The 20,190-nt window shown below is 34.5% G+C and overlaps 2 protein-coding genes across 6 annotated transcripts in view; one reads left to right on the top strand and one right to left on the bottom strand.

The window, feature by feature from the left end:
• The window catches only part of LOC128675243 (protein split ends-like), a 75,353-nt gene extending 59,324 nt beyond the window's left edge, over positions 1–16,029 (bottom strand). For 4 of the 5 annotated variants that reach the window (XM_053754534.1, XM_053754536.1, XM_053754537.1 and 1 more), the window contains exon 1: positions 15,659–16,029. In XM_053754534.1, coding sequence (XP_053610509.1) covers positions 15,659–15,741 — 83 coding nt within the window. In that variant the 5' untranslated portion in view covers positions 15,742–16,029. The remainder of the gene's footprint in view (positions 1–15,658) is intronic. The other variant, XM_053754535.2, reaches the window with a different exon arrangement.
• A 2,101-nt stretch (positions 16,030–18,130) lies between these two features.
• On the top strand, positions 18,131–19,553 carry LOC128675242 (uncharacterized protein). Its single transcript, XM_053754532.1, has 2 exons — positions 18,131–18,582; positions 19,270–19,553. Exons 1-2 carry the CDS (start codon positions 18,338–18,340, stop codon positions 19,445–19,447), a joined length of 423 nt encoding a protein of 140 aa, XP_053610507.1. The 5' UTR covers positions 18,131–18,337; the 3' UTR covers positions 19,448–19,553.
• The last annotated feature ends 637 nt before the right edge of the window (positions 19,554–20,190 follow it).

The following is a 20,190-nucleotide window of genomic DNA, read 5'->3' as shown; positions in this document are numbered from 1 at the left end:
GGTGCGAAGTTAGTATTGTATAATACCTGCCAATAGATGACAAATCAATAATTGCGATATATAATATTGTGTGATTACGACGTTTCTTTTTTATTACAATAAATTTACTTATGTCATTTTTAAATTTTGTGTAATTTATATACTTAACGCGTAAATATTTCATGTATTTTCTTCAAAATTCATGTCCCATACAAAATTTGCAACCATTATGAAGAGCATGTCCAGTTGATGCACCCAGGAACGGCTTTCACCGAGAGAGTTCCTTAACTGTTTATTGCACGGATTATAGATAATTTATAATGTTTCAAAAATATTGCAGCTAGACCATTTTACAAAATTGATTTTGGGGACGTCAAAGACATTATAAAAAGCAACAATTTTACAAAACAAACTCGCCGTATCGTTTCGGCGACTCCAGGTATTACATGCTGGATTTCGCTAAGTTTTTTTACTTACAGAAATTATGATTTTCAGGTGACAATAAATTTTAATCAATTGCAATGTTTTCAATGGAAAGATAAACCTCGTCTTTATGGTATTAATAACATAATAAAAAATATTAATAACATGATAGTATTTTTCTCATTTATATGGTCGAATGGTCGTAGACGAAGAGATTACATATAACCGCGCACACAATCGTCACAATGACATTTTAATAAATTTCTTTTAATTATTAGCGAAAACTACATTAAATACATAATAGTAACAAATTATGCTACTAGGTAAAGGAATTTATTAGAAATAAATAAATATAATTAGGACAAATCATACAGATTGAGCTAGCCCCTAAGTAAGTTCGACACTTGTGTTATGGCATACTAACTCAATGATATGCGGTATATATATAGTGGCGGGCGGGTAGATACACCCTCAAGTTCCACTCTTACACACTGGAACATTATTTATTTGAAAGAACTGAATGTCATCATGTATTGATTCTGAATAGGTGACATTTTTTTTAAAGTATCTATAGATAATATTACAAAATGTAAAGTTTTTTTTTTATATAACCTCTCTTGATGTTTATTATTATTCGTCGCGGAGGTCGTCAACTCTGGTAGCTATTTCTGCTAGCATGATCAATGCGAGTTGGGCAGCCGTGTTTGTATTTGTCGACATTGTTGCCTCAATTATAAACACCACGAGATGTAAACATGTAGGTATTTGACTTGTTTGCAAAATGGACTCCAAACTGTACCTAAGCCTGGCCATTTATTCTAAACTCGGAACGATTACAATTTCTTAGTCATAATGAAGTGCTAGCATGATTTGATTATATTTTATATATACCTACATTTTAGCAATGTTGGCTGCTCTAAACTCTATATAGTTACATGCTATATCTTATCTTAAAAAAAACTTAAAACATGTCTGACCGGACGAGTGGCGCGCGTCGGCATGACTCGTGAGAGCGAGCAACACTACAAAAAAATGCGCTGTTGCCGTACTGGTCGCACGCAGTCAAACACGCAGTATCGGACAAACAACACAGGCAAGGCGTTGTTGCCGTTTGGTCAGACTCGCTTCGCTTCAACTACCTACGACTAAACAGAATTGTGCTATGTAAAGTAATGTTTGCTGCAGGCAGCAGGCGTAGGTATTATCATAGAAGCGTTGGTTTTGGGAATTAAATTACGGTTTGTTGGCAAAACCGAGAGAAAACTAATAATTCCCTACAAAATTAAATGCTTACGTAATTTATGGCTATTATTTTCAATGTTTTTTTTTATCTTAAGTCATACTACATTAACATTCACAACACATGTGTTGTGTCATGCAATTATAATACATATCTATATATGTAAAGGCCTATATCTATGTATGCCTATATCTATATATAGGTAAAAAAGAATGCCTACCTTGGCACATAATAAAACATGCCGCGTACATAATTAAGATTTATTAAGGAAAATATGAATCCATACCTACTAATATTATGAATGTGAAATATGTAATGTATATAATATTATATGAGTGTTTCGGTCATGTAGAAGATGTAGTTAGGAACCTATTTTAAATAACACGAGACAAAGTAGATGATACACAAATTGAAAGAGCTCTAAGTAGATATACAATGTTTCTTTTAAAATTCGTAGGTATGTATCCTACATACCCATTTATACTTCTATAGGTCTTTGGCAAAGTGTAGATGGACTGTATAATCGAGTTAGTTATGGACTTTTATATAATATTCACCAGTCACATTTACATTCACACATGTATAATTATATCATTTATACTTATTTCAAAAACAATTTATTAACATTGCTCTAACATTAGCTATATTTACTATACTGGATATACGACTTCAACAAGAAATTTTAATCAACGGTACCAAAGAGTGATTAAATCGGTCGATGTCTGGTGCGGCGTTGCCGCATTTACTCTTACAACATGGCCGCGCTCGCTGTACCCGTTTCCGTGTGAAACTCAACGACTGCGTCTGTGTGTTTGAGGTGGCAGTGGCAGTCAGCGGCGCGCTTCGAGGCGAAGAGGCGGGCGAGCCAAGGGGAGCGGGAAGATGCAGGGGGGAGGGTGATACCGGCTCAGTGGGTGACGTCAGTCAGTATACTTTCTGAATAGCTACTTCAAGCATTGAATTCTGCTGACTTTAATCGAATATCAGTAAGCTCATATTATAATGATAAACTTGGTGCTGCCTACGGTTTCATGAAAAATATGCTTTTAATTTATAAGGAAACATTGATAAAGTAAACTTCAATTACATTTTACTATGTTCTTTTTTTTACTAAAGTAGTAGTACTTTAATGACTGACATGATGGTAGGTAGGTACTTCATATAAATTACATAAGGCTCATCACATCAAACAAGACTGATTAGTTGTTCCGTAAAAACAATTGAATTCCTTATGCATGGCATTAGGGTTAGTTATTCAAGATAACTACCATCCAATTTCTGTCATTCATTATTACTACCTGTTTCTGCACTGTTTGTAGTGATGAAACATGATGATGGTATAACGATAAAAACGATGATAAGACATTGTCTAAAGATCATTAGTATTAGCCAAAGTCCTAAAATACTACTGCAGGAGTCGTCTCACGACCTTTCACGATTCGCACTAGTTTTGTAGGTTTCAAATGTGCGAACTTTTAGTTGAAATGTGACCAAATAATATCTAAGTACGTAGGAGTTTTATTAATTTGACTCTATGATTAACATCTAGTCGTAGACTCTTTACATTATAAGCAAGTCTGAGTTCCATTTTAAGTACTTAGTCTAATACGCGTTATAATCAAAAAACAACGAATGAAAACCAACTGCTCTTTGATTCGTGTACTCTGCGTGGTGTACGCTCTTATTTGAGTCAGCATGAGCCGAGCTCTTTGCAAGTATAATTTCAAGGTTATCGGTATAACAATTTAAAATTTAAAAATACACGACTCAACGTTAGTAGTAGAATCAAACATCAAACGATCCAGGGTCCAGGATATCTGTTCCAGGGCTTTATAGAATCTGATTACGGATACAAGGGAGAAATAGGCCATATTCTTTTACCTATCTACCTTATATCTTTAAATGTTATATCAATTATCAAACACTAAATTTCGAAGTGATATAATATCCATCACACTGAATTCGAATGGCTAATCGTTTTCGCCAGTTATTTTGAATGTACCTGGATATATATATTTAGGATCATTATGATATTCATAGACTGTAACAACAGCAACAGCTGGAAGATTGATTAATGAAGATTTAAAACGAAGATTGGCAAGTCCATTTTCAAAAAGAACCAACATCAAAACCATCTTAAAAACAACATTTTTAACAAACCTATCTGGTGGCACGGCAGTGCCCCCGCAAGTTGAGTAAAAAAAGTAAGTAAGTAAGTCCTTTTCTCGAAGTAATTCAGGCCAATTTCGAACCCCAATAACTTAGTTGTGGATAAAACAGGTAGCCTGCATTTTCTGTAACTAAACAGGTATTGTATAAATACTGTAAATTTAAAATTTTATTAAATTTGAACCAGTAGTTTAAGAATTTTAACTTGTTAAAGTTTCTTGATTTTGTCACTCACTCACTGACTGATCATCAAAAGTCTAAGGCACTTCTAGCAGACATAGAAGCTTCAAATTTAGAATACAATTAGTGTTTAGTATCTAAATTAAAGGAAAACCTAAAATTTTTGTAATTTCGGTCCATTTTTCTAGATACACCAACTGCATTAATAACTTTGTAATCCTACATAAATATAGGAAATTACAAAGTTACATTTGCAGATAATGAAACATTGTACCTGTATGAAAAAAGTATGTACAGCCCATGAAATTGAGCAACATTCCCATAGGAAAATATGTTGAAATATGAAAAAAAAAACTACTTTCCATACAAATTCAACTTATGACTACAAAAAGAAGTGAGGTGCCATAAAAATTACAGCATGTTTTTGATGGCATCTCACTTCTTTCAAAACCCAAGTCTCGCAGCTCAAGTTTTTCTACCGTAAAAAGTTGTGAGTTCCTCCATGTTACCAAGTCGAATCATTTATTTAGTCCCTACTTAAAGGACCTTCTGTCTTAAGTTATTACGCAAGTTATTATCATATCAATATTAAAAACACAATGTAACTTACAAGTAATACATATTATATTAGATTGTTTAGTGTATGGCGCCCCACGCGATTGAAGTCTCCAAAACGAATGTGTAATTTTTCCAAGTGGCTCATCGGATGACATAGTGAATTTTAACATGGCTCTGGGGGCATTTAAACTTGTCAATAAACCGAGAAATGGAGACGGGATCTAGTGCAACCAATTCACTAATACTCTTGTTCGCCATATAAATTTCAGGAGCAATAATTTCTTATAGATATACTCACCTAAATCATTCCACATCGGAAAGACTTTGGTGAGAAACCAGGTTGATGGCCCGTAGTGTTGTATGGTGTTATACATACTAAACAATCTAATCATGCGATGGCCAAGTCGATCTATTTATTTAAAACCTAAAAGATTTTTAATATTGATATGACACATAACTTGCGTAATAACACATAACTTGCGTAATAACTTAAGACAAAAGGTCCCTTAGTAGGGACTAAATAAATTAATCGACTTGGTAACATGGATTTCACAACTTTTTACGGTAGAAAAACTGAGCTACGAGACTTGGGTTTTTTACAGCATGTTTTGAAGGCATATCTTATTCTGCAAACACTAGCAAATTGTGACGTCACTTGTTCATGTCATTTAGTATGTAGTGTTTGGACGAGTTCATAAACGAGTGATTTTTATCATATATTTGAAAGTATTCTTTTCATATATTTGATTGCTTTGATTGCTATATTGTGATATATTTGATTGCATTCTCATTATCATAGTAATTTTTCATTAGAATTTCTATTAATATAGGGGCCTTTCAGGTTAGTATCTATCCAATCTCGTATTAGAACAAAACAATTTTTGAACAGATTGGTAAAGCAGTACCGTTCTGTGCAGTAAGCAGGCCGTATTACCGTTACCTTGTACATTGAAATATCTTAGTTGGTTGACTAGAGATAAATCGACTATGCAAGTAGCGTTATGCAATTGTGTATAATTTGTGGATATCTCGTAGAATTGCACATTCGATACAAACACCAATTTGATTTGATTTTCGTTATTGTTTAATGAAAGCATAAAATACGCCGTTTCAGCTTCAGTTTCGAGTTACAGCCACTTTTAGTAGTAAATATGATAGTTTCACATTAATATTTAGTAGGTTCCCAGAAATGATGTCAAAATATAAGAAATTGCAGGTATTGTGCGTTGTTAGTATGTTTCCCTTTACCCGAGCCACCTATTTGGTGGCTCAGGTAAAGGAAAACCCGTCTCAGGAGCCACAGACATAACTTGTGCACTACGTAGACGGGTGTCGACGTCAATAAATTCTGGCAAACGCAGGTAGATAAGTATTTTAGTATTGTCACAGGAGCCTAGTTTGAGACATTTGTTGTAGTTTACTAGCAGTGTTATTTTTAATTTAAGTATAAGGGACGTGATGTTTAAAGCGTATATATAACTTATTTCTTTCGTTTTATGGTATCGTTCTTTAAGTAAAAAGCTAAGACTAAGTAAAAATATATAATGTTATCAAGCCTTTCATAAGTCTGGCCGTTCTAATCTATAAATAATAAGATTAATTAATATAAGAGGTTGCAATAAATACTAATAGAGACATTAAAAAAATAGTGAAATTAAATTAGTCAGATAAATCAATATGTGTACTCGTACTGAAAAGTAATTTCAGTCCAAAATTAATGAGTACTAAAATTACAGCTAACTGTGTGCGTTAGGTGTAAATTTATTACTTATTAATATTGGATCAGTTTTGTATTTTTGTACTAGTAACTTTGTTTTACTCTTTTTGCCTTGAAGCAAAAAGCAGTAAAAGAAACCAAATTAAACTCAGACTGCATGAAATGTCGCCAGTAATAAACGACAGGAAAGCGCAAACAATAGAATACAGAAACGTAAACTTTCCGTTCTCACAGAAACCATTTCTAGAGAAACGTAGGTCATAAAATAACAGCATACTGCATACCATGTTCGATTCAAAGGTTTCATTCCGATCATAAACTATATTTGTCATTCTATTGATTAACTCACAAAGTCCAGCTTCGTCTAAGCAAATCAAGCAATTATGAAACGTTACAAGCTGTCACAAACTTGAGGTGTGCCATGTTGCACCGGTTGACGTTTCACGTGACATGAAATTTTTGAGAGGTTTTAAGAGTTGAAAATGGTCATTCTTAAAAATTTGATGGTGCAGATAACGTATGAAAAACAGACATACAGATACGTCTTTATCCCTTACGTAGTAGATATATAAGCGTTGTGAAGCTCAAACTAATTTCATAAAATTAAGCCATATGTTTAGGCATTTTAGCAGTAACTAAAATATGTGAATTTCTAAATTTCTTTTATTCGCTCAATGTTATTACTATCAACGTAGCGTGGGGATTCAAGAACCTGTAAATAAACTCGTACTAGCTGTAAGGTTCAGAAATAAATTCAATAGGCAACTTTTTTATTTCCGTATTGAGAAAGGGGGTAATAATATAGATACCCAGGAGTCAAATTGGATGGAACGGGCCAGCTGTAGTAGGGGTAGGTGAATAGGGGGTCCTATTTGGTAGGGTCGGTCGCAGAGCCCGCGGCGTCCCGGATTGCCCGCGCAGGTCGATAGAGCGAGGGGAGTGAGTGAGGCCAAGCTGTGCTGCACGGGGTGGTGCCCTCACCTCGCCCTCACCCCGTGGACCCGTCAGCAGTCGGCAACTTTCGCGTTGCATAATAATGTTACAACACCTAGCGTCCAACCACCACCTTACCTCAAACCATCAAACACCCACCACCCGTCGTCGGCTGCGCCACGGCCGTACTTCGGCGTATAAAATATAACCCCTGTATCTCTGTACCCAAATATTTTTTCCGGAGAATGAAGACAAGATGCAGACTAAATGCAACGTAGCGAGTTTATTGCACGGAATAAATGTGGCTGGCTGTGTAGTGTACGCGTGCGTGCCGGTGCAGACAGGACCAAATGCGTAATGGTGCGCGTTTATTGTATGGAATTGTAACTTTGGTGCACTGTATGCTTTGGTGCACTGTATGCTTTGATGCACGCGTACGAAAGGCATAATTCCATACCATAAACGAAATGCGTAGCTATTTGGTTTGCAATGGCCTTAATTAAATGATTCTCGAGAACATGACAAGTTGATATATACAATTAAAAATTAAAACATATGTATAGTACCCAGTTTACTCTAGACGTCCTCTAGGTGGTTATGGAATGACCACGGATGATAGTGCTTTCATTATGCAGGACTGCATAAAGTCCTATCTTCCTTTCAATTAATGAGTGGAAAAGTAAAGAAATATGCGTCGCCTGCTTATGCCTCGCGAGTAGCTACCTGACCGGACTAAATTTCATCAAAATTCGTAGGTCCAAGAAGTTAAAAGCGCATCTTGAGAGCCTAATGAAGGAGGCGAGCAACTTTAATGTATACCTTGTTGTATATTGGTATTTACAAACAGCAAATAGAAACTGATGAAAAATAGAGATCAGAACTTACTCCAGTAATAGAAATGTCAGAACACATGTATTTAAATCAAATTGCTTACATGATTACATCGTAAAGTGTTATTTTGAGTAGTACCTATTTCATTAAATAATAAGCGGCCTCCGAATTTTTAAAACGCTACTTTATTTAAAAACCCACGTGATCCCAAATTATTAAAAATGGTTGACGACGTTTTGGGAAAAGGAGATTACAAACCTCAACGAGAAGGTGAAATATTTAACCAGAGTTCAAATCATGCTTGAACCCTTCTTTTGTAACGACTAGTTACTTTATCTTGTCTTGGCATTCAAAGTTCAACACAATGAAATGTCAAACCTCTCCCTCACTGAATACCTTTATTACCATTTAGCTAACCATATCTCACGACAATGTTCTACCTTTTACTATATTTCGTGCAATGCATATAGTAAATGGTAGATCAGAACATTAGAAAATTAACAATGCAGTGGCTAGACGACTTAAAATCTAACTACTACTAATCCAACGTACTATTGCACGTTAGATTTTAAGTTGTCTAGTCTGTTATTAATAGCTATTATCTCACTTTTATAGTTTGAAACGTATTATAGTAAAATTACAAACCAGGACACCATGTAAACAACTTGTAATGAATGAAATAATAAATAATGTTCAACTTGTCTAGTACAACCAAACGACAGCTGTGGCAATCGCGACTGTTCTATGCGTTACAAGGATAAATATTTGGAATGTTTGAAAAGCAGACTGCGCCCTGCTTCGAAGGTTCCGAGCAATAATGTCGGCGCGATAGCGTTCTGCGCATTATTACTCACCCCTCGCAGAGCCGGGGTGTTCGGCTAGCATCGATCGCACTACCAACTGCGCCCTACGGAGGACCGTACTTCGCGGCCCCTAGTAGGTATTCCGGTTGATATGACACCGCATTTGTAAATAGTTTATGCTACGGTTTGTTTATATATAATAAAAGATCACAGTGTAAATAGATCACTGGACATAAGGACTTATCTACATGGTATTACATTAGGTTACGTATAGCGAAAAATATGAATTCTATCTTCTAGAAATGTACACCTACATTAAAAGATAATTAAAACTCTTTGTTTTGTGATAAATTGGACTAGTTAGTTGTGTTGCGCGACATCGTTACCATGAGAATTTCAGTTTTCCTCATGTATGAATATCAAAAATATTTTTCCGAATTGGACCAGTGGTTCTAAAAATAAACTTGCGTGCGGTTCTCTAAAATTATAAAGAATCTAGTCAATTGAATACAAGAAGAATTTGTTTGATTTAAAAAAATCTTTATTTTCTTAATTCATTGAGGAAAGTTTAAATTTTCAAATTGAAGAGCTCACTAACAAATAAACTTAAATTATCGCAAAAGAGACATTGTTCCCTAAGGGACTGGAACAATTGCTCCATCATCCTCCGTTACCTTGACGTTCGTCGATGGATCAAAGCAGAACAACGCAAAAAATTGTATGGTAGGTACGTTATCGCGCCTCTATATTCAATCCTATGTCGAACAACGGAGCACGACTAACGATGAACATATACATGTAAGCAATAAAACAGACAAGAGCGAGTTAGATTCGCGCAAATTTATATCGCTGTGGCGTATGATTGTGTAGTTATGTAGAATGTTTCTTGTGTATTTGTCCTTTATTGTTATGGTTTACTGTATCATAAATGTATATTGTGTGTCTTCGATATAAATAAACAGGATTAATCTGGGAATGACCCATCAAATGTAATCACAATTCCACGCCCTTAAACGCTAAGCCAACGAAATCTTACTGCACGTGGCGAAATTTCAAATAGGATTTTTATCTTTTAACGATTTTATTCAAAGTACATAATTTCGGATATTTCCCTTATCTACATTGTTAATGCTAAATTCATGCCAAATTTCATGATTCTAGGTCAACGGGAAGTACCTGTAGGTTTTGAGTTTCATATATTTTCATCGCCTTAACTTGCTAGGGTTTCACAGTTTCAAAGGACCGTCAACCTGGATATTATATATGTAAATTTCAACTATATGTATAGGTACGTATCTGTATGTTTTTTCCTGAGAAAAAGAACCTTGACAGACGGATAACAAAGTGATCCTAAAACGGTTCCGTTTGTACTTTACAGAACCATAAAAATACAATACATAGGACGAAGTTCAGCTTTAAGCCTACGTTTAACCAGATCATCTGCCTTTTTTCGTACGAGTATTGCAGGATTTGCAGACCATTTACTTCATCTTTAGCCATATATTTATTTTTGGTTCCTAGCGACTCTTTATACACGTACGTGCGTCCAACCATCTTCATCTATATGTATCTGTATCCGACATCGCGATATATCAAGAACGGTACCGCTTATGTTTGCTCATTATTGGATTGTAATCTGTTTTGTCTGTTAAATAAATAAATAAATATCATCAGTGACAAAAACAGAGGCGGTTGCCTAGTTGAACGGATTTCAAATCTTTCGAATGTAATTTACACGTGCATTATGTAGAGAGAGGATATCGTCCAACAACAAACTGTGTTACGTACAGAAAAAAATAATTTGCTAAGAATAAAGACTACAATCAGTTTATGACTAGGAATGTGTACGATTTGATAACCTTTTAACCAACAAAGATCAAAGTCATGTGTGCATGAACATTTATTTTTGGCGAAATGATTACAAAACATTTAATTATATGCAGAAGGAGAGTGCAGGAAAATATTTATGCTTACATGAACAGCACACAAGTATATTTTAATAATGATTAACGGTAAAATTTCAACCACTCTATGTAATAAATGTATGTAGCTACACTTGAAATTATATGACACGTCATGGAAGCGTACATCGAATCGTTCGTTCCGTTCTATCGATAAGTACCTACAAAACAAGGCGCCAGGCGAGCGGCGTTGCCAACTCGACTCAAGAGCGCCACTACCTACGCTTGGCTTGGCGAACACAAGATACCAAACTCCTTTGGCGGCTGTTATAACTCAACAGTCGAATTCACCCGTAGCAATAACTATCAAATGCTTCGCTAACTCAATCGTTCATACGTATATACCTATACAATGCAAGTTTGCATATAAGTCAAAGTGAAAAACTATTTACTCGGAAATAAATAAAGTTAAGTTTTACGCGAAAAATACGTAAGCAATTTAAAGCTGATATCATTATTATGGTAGTAAAAAAATACTACCATAATATACTTTATTACGCTTTTGCCCAGCCATGGGACCTGAGAGCTATATAAAAAAAACTTATTTATAAAAAACTAAAGCCTTTTTTTATTAATTTAGATTTTTACCAAGACGAGACATAATCTCTTGGTGCTTTTTATGGAACAATGAACTAATTGCGTAACTATACTTAGTTATCAAAACTAGATAAATATTAGGTAAGTATAGCACTATTTTTAAATTTCTGAAAGGAACAAACCACAGCATTATATCAGAAAAAAAGAGTCAGAAAACGGACAATATATTGTTTATATATAAGGGTTCCATTTATAATTTTATATTCATTTCTATTGACTGAAAATATACTGGTGAAATAACTGTACCAATAAAAAATACATCTGGTTCTAAATTACTTACACAAAAACGATTATCAATTAGCACTCAAATGTTAGTTCCAGCATAACTTGTGGTTATTTGGAACTAATGTTAGGGTTACATGTATTTCACAAACATTTAATTTTAGAATTTTTAACTAGAATAACTCATAACCGGATTGTTTTTGTAAGTTGGATCTATCATCATTCATATCGAGTGTTTTTTCTAACATTTGTCGGATTTTATTCAAGTCGCCTAAAGAATTGGATCTATAAAATCTTGCAAATCTTGCAATACGGATACCTCCCGACATATTTTTTGATTTGGAATCCTGATGTTGGTCAATTAAAATAATCTTTGGCTTGGCACCCACAGTAAAAAAATTTAAAAGGGCACGCCTGCCTCCCTTTTTTGTATGAAATTTAAGAATAGAAACCAGAAACACAGGCTCAATCAATCCTCAGAAAACTTGGGAGTGAAATGTATGAGACCTGACTCCAAATAAACTGGGAGAAGGTGTGGTCGAAGAAGATGGAATTTCAAATTCGCGCGTATGCACACATGCGTCACAATTCTATACAAAAAAGCGCACGCATGTCTGTGGGCACCGGCCTAAAAGTAACAACGAACTAGTCGCACAACCTACTAAATAACAGTACAACATTCACGTATTTATCGCCACGACGTCATGACATTTTAACTATACAAGAGTCTACTATAAAATAAAAATAAACAATTTGAATTTGAAAGATAACTTCTTGTTGGTTATTTTTGCTCGTGGCAGGTTCGATGACCTCGCACTCCCCGCCCGCGCGCCCGTGCTGCTTTTGGAGCGCGACATTGCAAAACCGTGGTGGGGCATAGTAAATTGTATGTTGGTGTTAGGCACCGCTCCATGATGCATCAACAATGTAAATCATTTCGTCTAGAGCATACATAACTACACTGCGCGACCATTATAATCCCAAAAAAACAGAATTATTTGTGATATTGATATAGTTTGCTCAGTCGAAATTGCATACATTTGCCCCAAAGTAAGTTCGAGACTTGTGTTATGGGATACTAACTCAACGACACTATGTTTTATAACAAATACATATATAAATAAACATCCAAGACCCGGGCCAATCAGAAAAAGATCATTTTCCATCATGACCCGACCGGGGATCGAACCCGGGACCTCTCGGTTCAGTGGCAAGAACCTTACCACTGCGCCACCGAGGTAGTCTTACAAATGATAACACGTAATTGGTTTAAACTTTAATAAAATAAAGCTTGCTTGCTACGGCAAGATAGTAAATAAAGCAAATAAAATGAAAACATTGTATTGTTGAATATAACGCCCTAGCTGACTTAGAGGGCGGTAGGTAATAATAACAAAAAATTTAGACACGGGAATGCAGCTGCTCTGTCAATGCACACTGCCACCAAAGTTCACACTACAGCAAACAGTGACATTTTACACATGCCATTAGTAAACAAGTTGCAAAAGGGCGGTGAGTATATAAGTAATTAGCTAATAGTGTTCATAGATTAAGTAGCATGATTGCTTACTTAATTTATGAACTCTATTGATTTTAGTACTTCTAGAAAATGTTTTTGGAAGCAGTTTAGGTATATTAAATTGGACATGTAGATTGCAGAAAACCAGTCAAATATTTCTTCACATATTTAAAATGATAATTCATACTTTATCCAACTAATATTATAAAATGCGAAAGTTTCGACGTATATATATGAGGTTGTTTGTTACTCAATCTTTGGTAGTACAAAGACAACATTTCAAACGATCAAAATTTGTTACGTACAGGTACACGAAATAGCACATAAGTAGGATACTTTTTATCCAGAACTTCCTATGAGAGCGGGGCTCCGCTCCATAGCGTTGCTACTGCTAGTAGTAAAATTCAATCCGTGTTTATTTCCATTGATGGCATGCAGCAATCGAAATCACATTGATATAGGTATATTTACGGATAGTGTGTCCACAATCACATCATATCTACCATTCATTCCATTATCAATCAAAAAGTTTACACAACATAAGGGGAATTTTGCAAGTAACGTTGAATGGTAGAGAAGGCTTTTATAGTTTTTAGTATAAGTAAACTTCGAATGAGAGACAAACAACAATAAATGGACTGATTCCCGTCAAGAGATGTTAACAGGTGTTAACAGCAGAGATTTAGCTAACAGGAGGATAAAACCAATGAAAGTTTACGCTAATCCCAGTTCTTTAAATGAATGCCATTCACGTGTTTTCGAGTAAGTTAGTTGCTTTGTATATTGGTTCAGTCGTCTCGTGAAACAAAACTGCAACGAAACCCTTTTGAAAACATTGATTTGCAACTTGTTTCAATAGTTTTTTTCGTAAAATAACAACTGTATGTCAATTCATTTTGATGTGTGTAAGTTTAAATATACAACTGATTGCCAATGTGTTTCAAACCAGTTTCAAAGTGATTGCATCATACCTATGCGGTCTAAATCAAAATGAGTTTATTCAGAAATTACACCTTCACAGGCATTTTTCCAACAAATATTATTCACAATCCTGATTATGGTTCTTATATACTAGCATTTGACCACCACTTCTGGATGAAACGCTAAAAGTAACATCTTTATAGTACTGGTTACAATGGCATACAGTATATGCTATAACATAAACTCACAATTAACTAAAAATGTGAATGCAGTATAGTTGCAGAATTGAATTTAAAATTTATTGAAATGAATTGACTTAACAAAACCAGTGTTATTTTTCCAAAAAAAATATGATACTTTATTACCATTATTCTTTGGATAATTTGTGGAATTTAAGGTTATTTTAACTTTGCTATGATTTGATTTATTTAAAAAATAAACAAAAACAACGCCCAAGCATTAAATGAGTGCCAATTTGGAGTGAAAAGCAATATGACTACATGCCTAATTAGACGAAAATTTTACAGGTAGGTTGTTTTTTGATGATAATGACATCTTAGTGCTGATTGTAATTAGATTGGGATATCAATGCAGACAAACTGTAGCTTATGTGGGTTTATGTCAGTTTGCCACATAATTTATAAGAGACGAATTAACAATGTAGGTAGGCACCTACCTACAACAATAAGCACACTACCTACATCATTCATACATGTAAGTTACAGCTATTTTTAAAGACAGACTTCTGTTACTGAAATATCGAAAGAGACCAACTCATTGGTCTGTCGGGCGGGGGGCTCAAGTTTCGACCGGTAGTGTAATTTATAGGTATATCAAACCTAGAGCCGGTTCTAGGTAGGTATAATGGCGACCACAACACTGACAAGACAAAGCCAGCGGTATTAGGAAACTGAGAGATAGACAATGTGATGGGTTAACTAAAAAATATATGAAAAATGTTAGGAGAGAGCATAGTTCAGGAAAACGCAATAATCTACAATTTTATAACCTAGATTATCTACTGACTGATGGTAAATAGCGTCATGTTGCGTAGTTTCAAACAGCGATAATGAACAGACAAAAATAACTTTTGTTTTAAGCCTCCCTATAGTACAATGTGATATGAGTAACTTCAACTGTAAATGATATCTACCTTGCGAGCGGACATACCAGTGACAAGACAATATACAAAGCCAGTTCATTGGAAAGCGCTCGCGTTCGACTTCGGTCTTGCGACGTTGCAACATGTCGACTCGTCATTAACGAGCCGGGCCGTACGACACTGCAGAGCCGACCGGCTCGGACGGAATTTCGTGCGGCCAAGTTGCCACTTGCACTTCGTTGCTTTTATTGTGGCATTTTCGACAATTCTTCTGTTACTATGTACCTACCTACCTAGGTATTAATGTTCACCAACACCGAGCATCCATTAGACATGCCAAAAAGATCGGTATATCTATAAAAATCATTAAGCAGGAAATAATATGGACTTGTTAGTAGATACATGAGTAATGAAATAACTAAAATATTGTTAATTTAGTTGCGTTGAAACTGTTCTGTCTGAGGGCTTGTAAAGCTGATATAAAATAAAAACCTAAATATTACCGTTTGAAGTGATCCCTTATCCGGTCTTCACGAATGTTATCGGGTAAATTTCCAACCCACAGATGCCGAGTCTCTCTAACCATCTTGCTTTGAACTCCACATTAGGAATCATTACCCGTTCGCGTCACTACGTGGCAAAAATCAATTTTGCACACAACGGTGCTTCACACATTTTGATTTATCACTTTTAATAAACGATAAACATAGTTTAGGACACATTGAGTTACACTTTATAATAAAAACAACACTATCTTTCACTTCACGACATTCGATAATCTCATCACAAAATCCACTTCACTATAAACAAACCACGTAATAGACGCGAGCGTACACTTCGCAGCTCTCGAATTGACAGTGAATCCAGCTTCGACGCGAGTTTGCCGATAAGCTCCGCCTTCTGACCGCTGCCGCGCAAAGTGGAGTAGGGTGACCAGCAACAAGAATCTCAAATCACATTACCATTAAATTAAATCCAAATTAATATAATTTGCAATAATACATTTACTTTATTATAAAATCGTTGATATAAATAATAATAGATAATCGATTAAGACATGTAAATAAAATTTAGGTAAAATCAATTTTATTGATCAATATCTAATCCAATTTATAAAGTTTTTAATGAGATCCTCAGAATTATTTCCAAGATTTAATAACGGCTGTAAAACGTAAAAATACTCATAATATAAATATATAAAATTAAAAAGTAAAACAACGTTGAATGGATGATATAGCGGTCCGCTGGCCAGCTCTCCCTGAAATGCTCTCTCTCTGTCATTATGGCGTATTGCTTTCTCACTTCCACTTATAAGATACAAAGCCAGTATTGCAGTATAATAAAATTACCCCAAAAATATGGGTAAAACAAAATACAATATTCTTTTGTACTTTTTTTTTTACGTTCCATGGCAAATGCTACCTACTCGACAGTCTCCAAAGAGATATAAAATCCAGATTACGACAAAATACGTCCAGTTTCAGTCCAAAAAGTCTAGGTTAAAAGCAAACAGTCAAGACAGTATCTACAATGGAGGCTGAAGAAAGCCAATACTCCAAGTAAAATACTTGGAGTATTGGCCTGACTATTGTTGTTAAAATTGTCCATTTGTTGTAACTTTTTCAGGTAGAACATAGAATAAATAAAGTTATTCAAGCAGAGATATAACTATTCAAAAATTATGAAAATTCCTTATTACATATTGTAAATGTAGAAAATGACAAAATTATTATTTTTATCATTTTTAGGGTTCCGTAACGGAACGCTTATAGGATCACTTTGTTCTTTTTTCTCAGGAATGCATACACGTATAAAGCTCAAATTTACTTGAAATATTCAGGCCGATATCCCTTGAAGCTTGAAGAAATGAATTACCATTTTGCAATTTCACAGGAAAAAAGTGAACGTTATAGCTCGGGCACAATGCGCCGCGTGCCTGTCATCTTTGTGCTGTCACTGTGCTTAGTACCCTTCGCACCGTGCCGGGTACATAGTGTGATTCACACAGGAAAACACGATAACCAACACATCAATTTTATTTATAGTAAGATTTAGTTTTTTTTTCTTATTCAAGTACCTACTTACTTATACAATTTATTGAAAAATAGATTGTTGTAATACAGATAAACGTAATAATAGATAATAGTCAACGGCCAAGTCACATAAAAATAGTAGGTACTATATATATTGGTAACGTAACTTTATCGCAGTAACTAACCAAAAACTTGCTTGACTTTATCATTCCATTCCAATATTACGCAAAGCTCAGCGCAGATGGCGCTATGGTACAACTAAGGTACACTAACATTGCCAATGGAGGCAAAAGGCGCCAATTTTCAATATTGTTGCTGATTTACGATAAAAAATACCTTCTACGCAATCGTGGTGCGAGTTTAAAGGAAAAAGGAAGGAGAAGTAGTGGATTATCCTGAAAAGAATAACACTATTTTACAACACTAACATATAACACTGTATATAACATTAGTTAACTGGTTTGAAAATTTTACAGTGTGTGGCGTATCCCATAGTTTTCGAAGTTTTTTTATCTTATGGAAAACGATTTTTCCCAATTTCGGCACCCAATATGCCAATATACTACATTGTTACATATTTTCACAAACGAATGCCTACATGAAAGGATTAATAAACTACTCTAAAATAAACATTTTAATCGACATAGCAAAAGGCGGCAAAGCTTTTGTGTACCTAACATACAGTGCTGTATTCTGCTGGGATAAATGTGCAGTAATACTCCCTATTCATAGCTATCATACTTTTTTTTTCATTATTTTTATAGAGGAACTAAACAGCTTCATTGAAACTTGGCTAGATTTTTACAGGATGTTTTTGGTGGATAGGCAAAAATCACCACGCTTTTATCAGCGGTTTAGTAGTAGTATTATAATTTTCAAGTAATTACTGTCAGTGTTAAGTCAAATCAAAGTCAGTACTGTCACTGACCTGACAGTCTGTCAGCCAGTCAGCAGCACAGCAGACAGCACAGGTGTTATGATACCAATGGGTTTTGTTTGTTTGGTTCGGTATTGATAAAATTATTATATACTTACCTATCTACCTATTAGCTTTATCCAAGAGTACATTTTATCATGAAAACATTTTAAAATTTTCCATTTTAAATCATATCCATTGAATAAGATACAAATAATAATAATATTGTAGAAATGTTCAGATCTTCGAGTTTATTTAGAACCATGAGTTATTACGTTCTACGATGTCGTTATTCCACTCAAACCAATACGTCGTTATCAACAGGAGAAGGTGTTTCAATCAGCGACAACTGTGTTAATAAATTAAAACAACTATGTGACAGAAAAGATAGTTTTCTGAGGCTTTCTGTTGAAAGCGGTGGATGTTCTGGATTTCAATATAAGTTTGATTTGGACAGTAAAATAGCTGAGGACGATAGGTATGTTGTTCTAATATGCTAGCAGTTTATGAACCTCAATTCGGGAAACATTTGTGTTTACATTGAGCTTTATGCTGACTAATGTATAGTTTTCATAATGAGTCAAAAGGTTAACAATTAGGTTGTCTTAAGATTTGAAATAATGTTTACTGTATTTGCATGCTTTTTATACCTGGTGCATCTTCCATGTTCTTTAAAAAATCGTAAAAAGTAGGTAAAGAGCCTATATGCCTTTCCTGTTTTTAGGAGAATTTAGTACTTACTAAAGTGTATCTGTTCAGATCTAAAAAAAAGAAAGGAAATGTATTTGTGTTACCTCATTTTCCTTTCAAGTGTGATATTGCTAACACTGGTATCATTACTGTCAGTATTCATGTCCCCTACAAGCATCTGATGACTGACTTTTATGATATTTTACCTCATTAAACATTATATTATATAACAATTTATTGTGTACATTATGTCTATTTATTAGTAAAGAATAATGAATTATGAGTCACTAGTAACACTCCCATGGTATAGCATATTGACAGCAAAAAACACATCAGTAGGCATTTCACTCAATAATGTTAGTGTGGCATGTGATTGAACAAAATGTTCTGTTGTTCACACAAGGTCTGCAGTCAAAATAATAATTAATTTCTTTAAATTGGCATATTCATTATCAAGTCTAATTTTAATTTCCAGAGTTTTTGAGAAGGATGGTGCGAAGGTAGTGATTGATGAGACATCTCTGGAGTACATCAAAGGATCAACCATCGACTACCATACAGAGTTAATACGATCAGCTTTCAGAGTTGTTCAGAACCCTAATGCAGACCTTGGATGCTCCTGTGGTGCAAGTTTCTCAATAAAATTAGACTAAAATAATAGAAATAATAACAACAGGTAACAATACTAACAACAAAAATAATAACAATAAAATAGTTTCTCAATAAGAAAAATCATTCTACCCTATTTATCATTTTAACTAATTTTAGGATACTAAAGTGGAAAAAATTAAAACTTCTAGTACATGCATCCTATATTTTGCTATCCTTGTATGTTCACAAAAACAACTTCAACTTTTGTTCTATTTGAACTAGTAGTACACAAATAAGTATAACAAGAGAGTTAAAGTACAAGTAAGTTAACTTACCTTGAATTTCTTTATTTGTGGCTGCTTTAAATAGCAAATCAACATGTCACTACATTCACTGAGTGTACGAGTCCACATCATGTCAAGTTGACTTGCATAGGTCTCTATGGCACGGTAATAGCGAAATTTGCAATGAATTTGGGTAGATTGATCATTGACATATTGCAGACCAATGCAGTAGGATTTTATAATAGCATGTGAAAACTAGATATTTAAAAAGAAATATTACTAGTCAATTTAAATTTTCCTGTTTTTTAATGTAGCAAATTGTAAATTGATTGTAAATATTGTAGATAATAAAATATATTCTTGAATAGTGTATTATTTATTTGCACAAATTATCCGATATTATTTCATTTCATTTAATTTTTCTACAAATTGTAATAGTTATTGTGTACATCTGCACCCGGAGTTTGCATAGTTTTGATAGTGTGGAGCCGGCGAAAGGAGTAGCGCCGTCTAAGTAGGAT

The sequence above is a fragment of the Plodia interpunctella genome, chromosome 14 (genome assembly GCF_027563975.2).
Source record: "Plodia interpunctella isolate USDA-ARS_2022_Savannah chromosome 14, ilPloInte3.2, whole genome shotgun sequence".
Taxonomy (NCBI): Eukaryota; Metazoa; Arthropoda; class Insecta; order Lepidoptera; family Pyralidae; genus Plodia; species Plodia interpunctella.
This window is presented reverse-complemented; position numbering and strand designations above follow the sequence as displayed.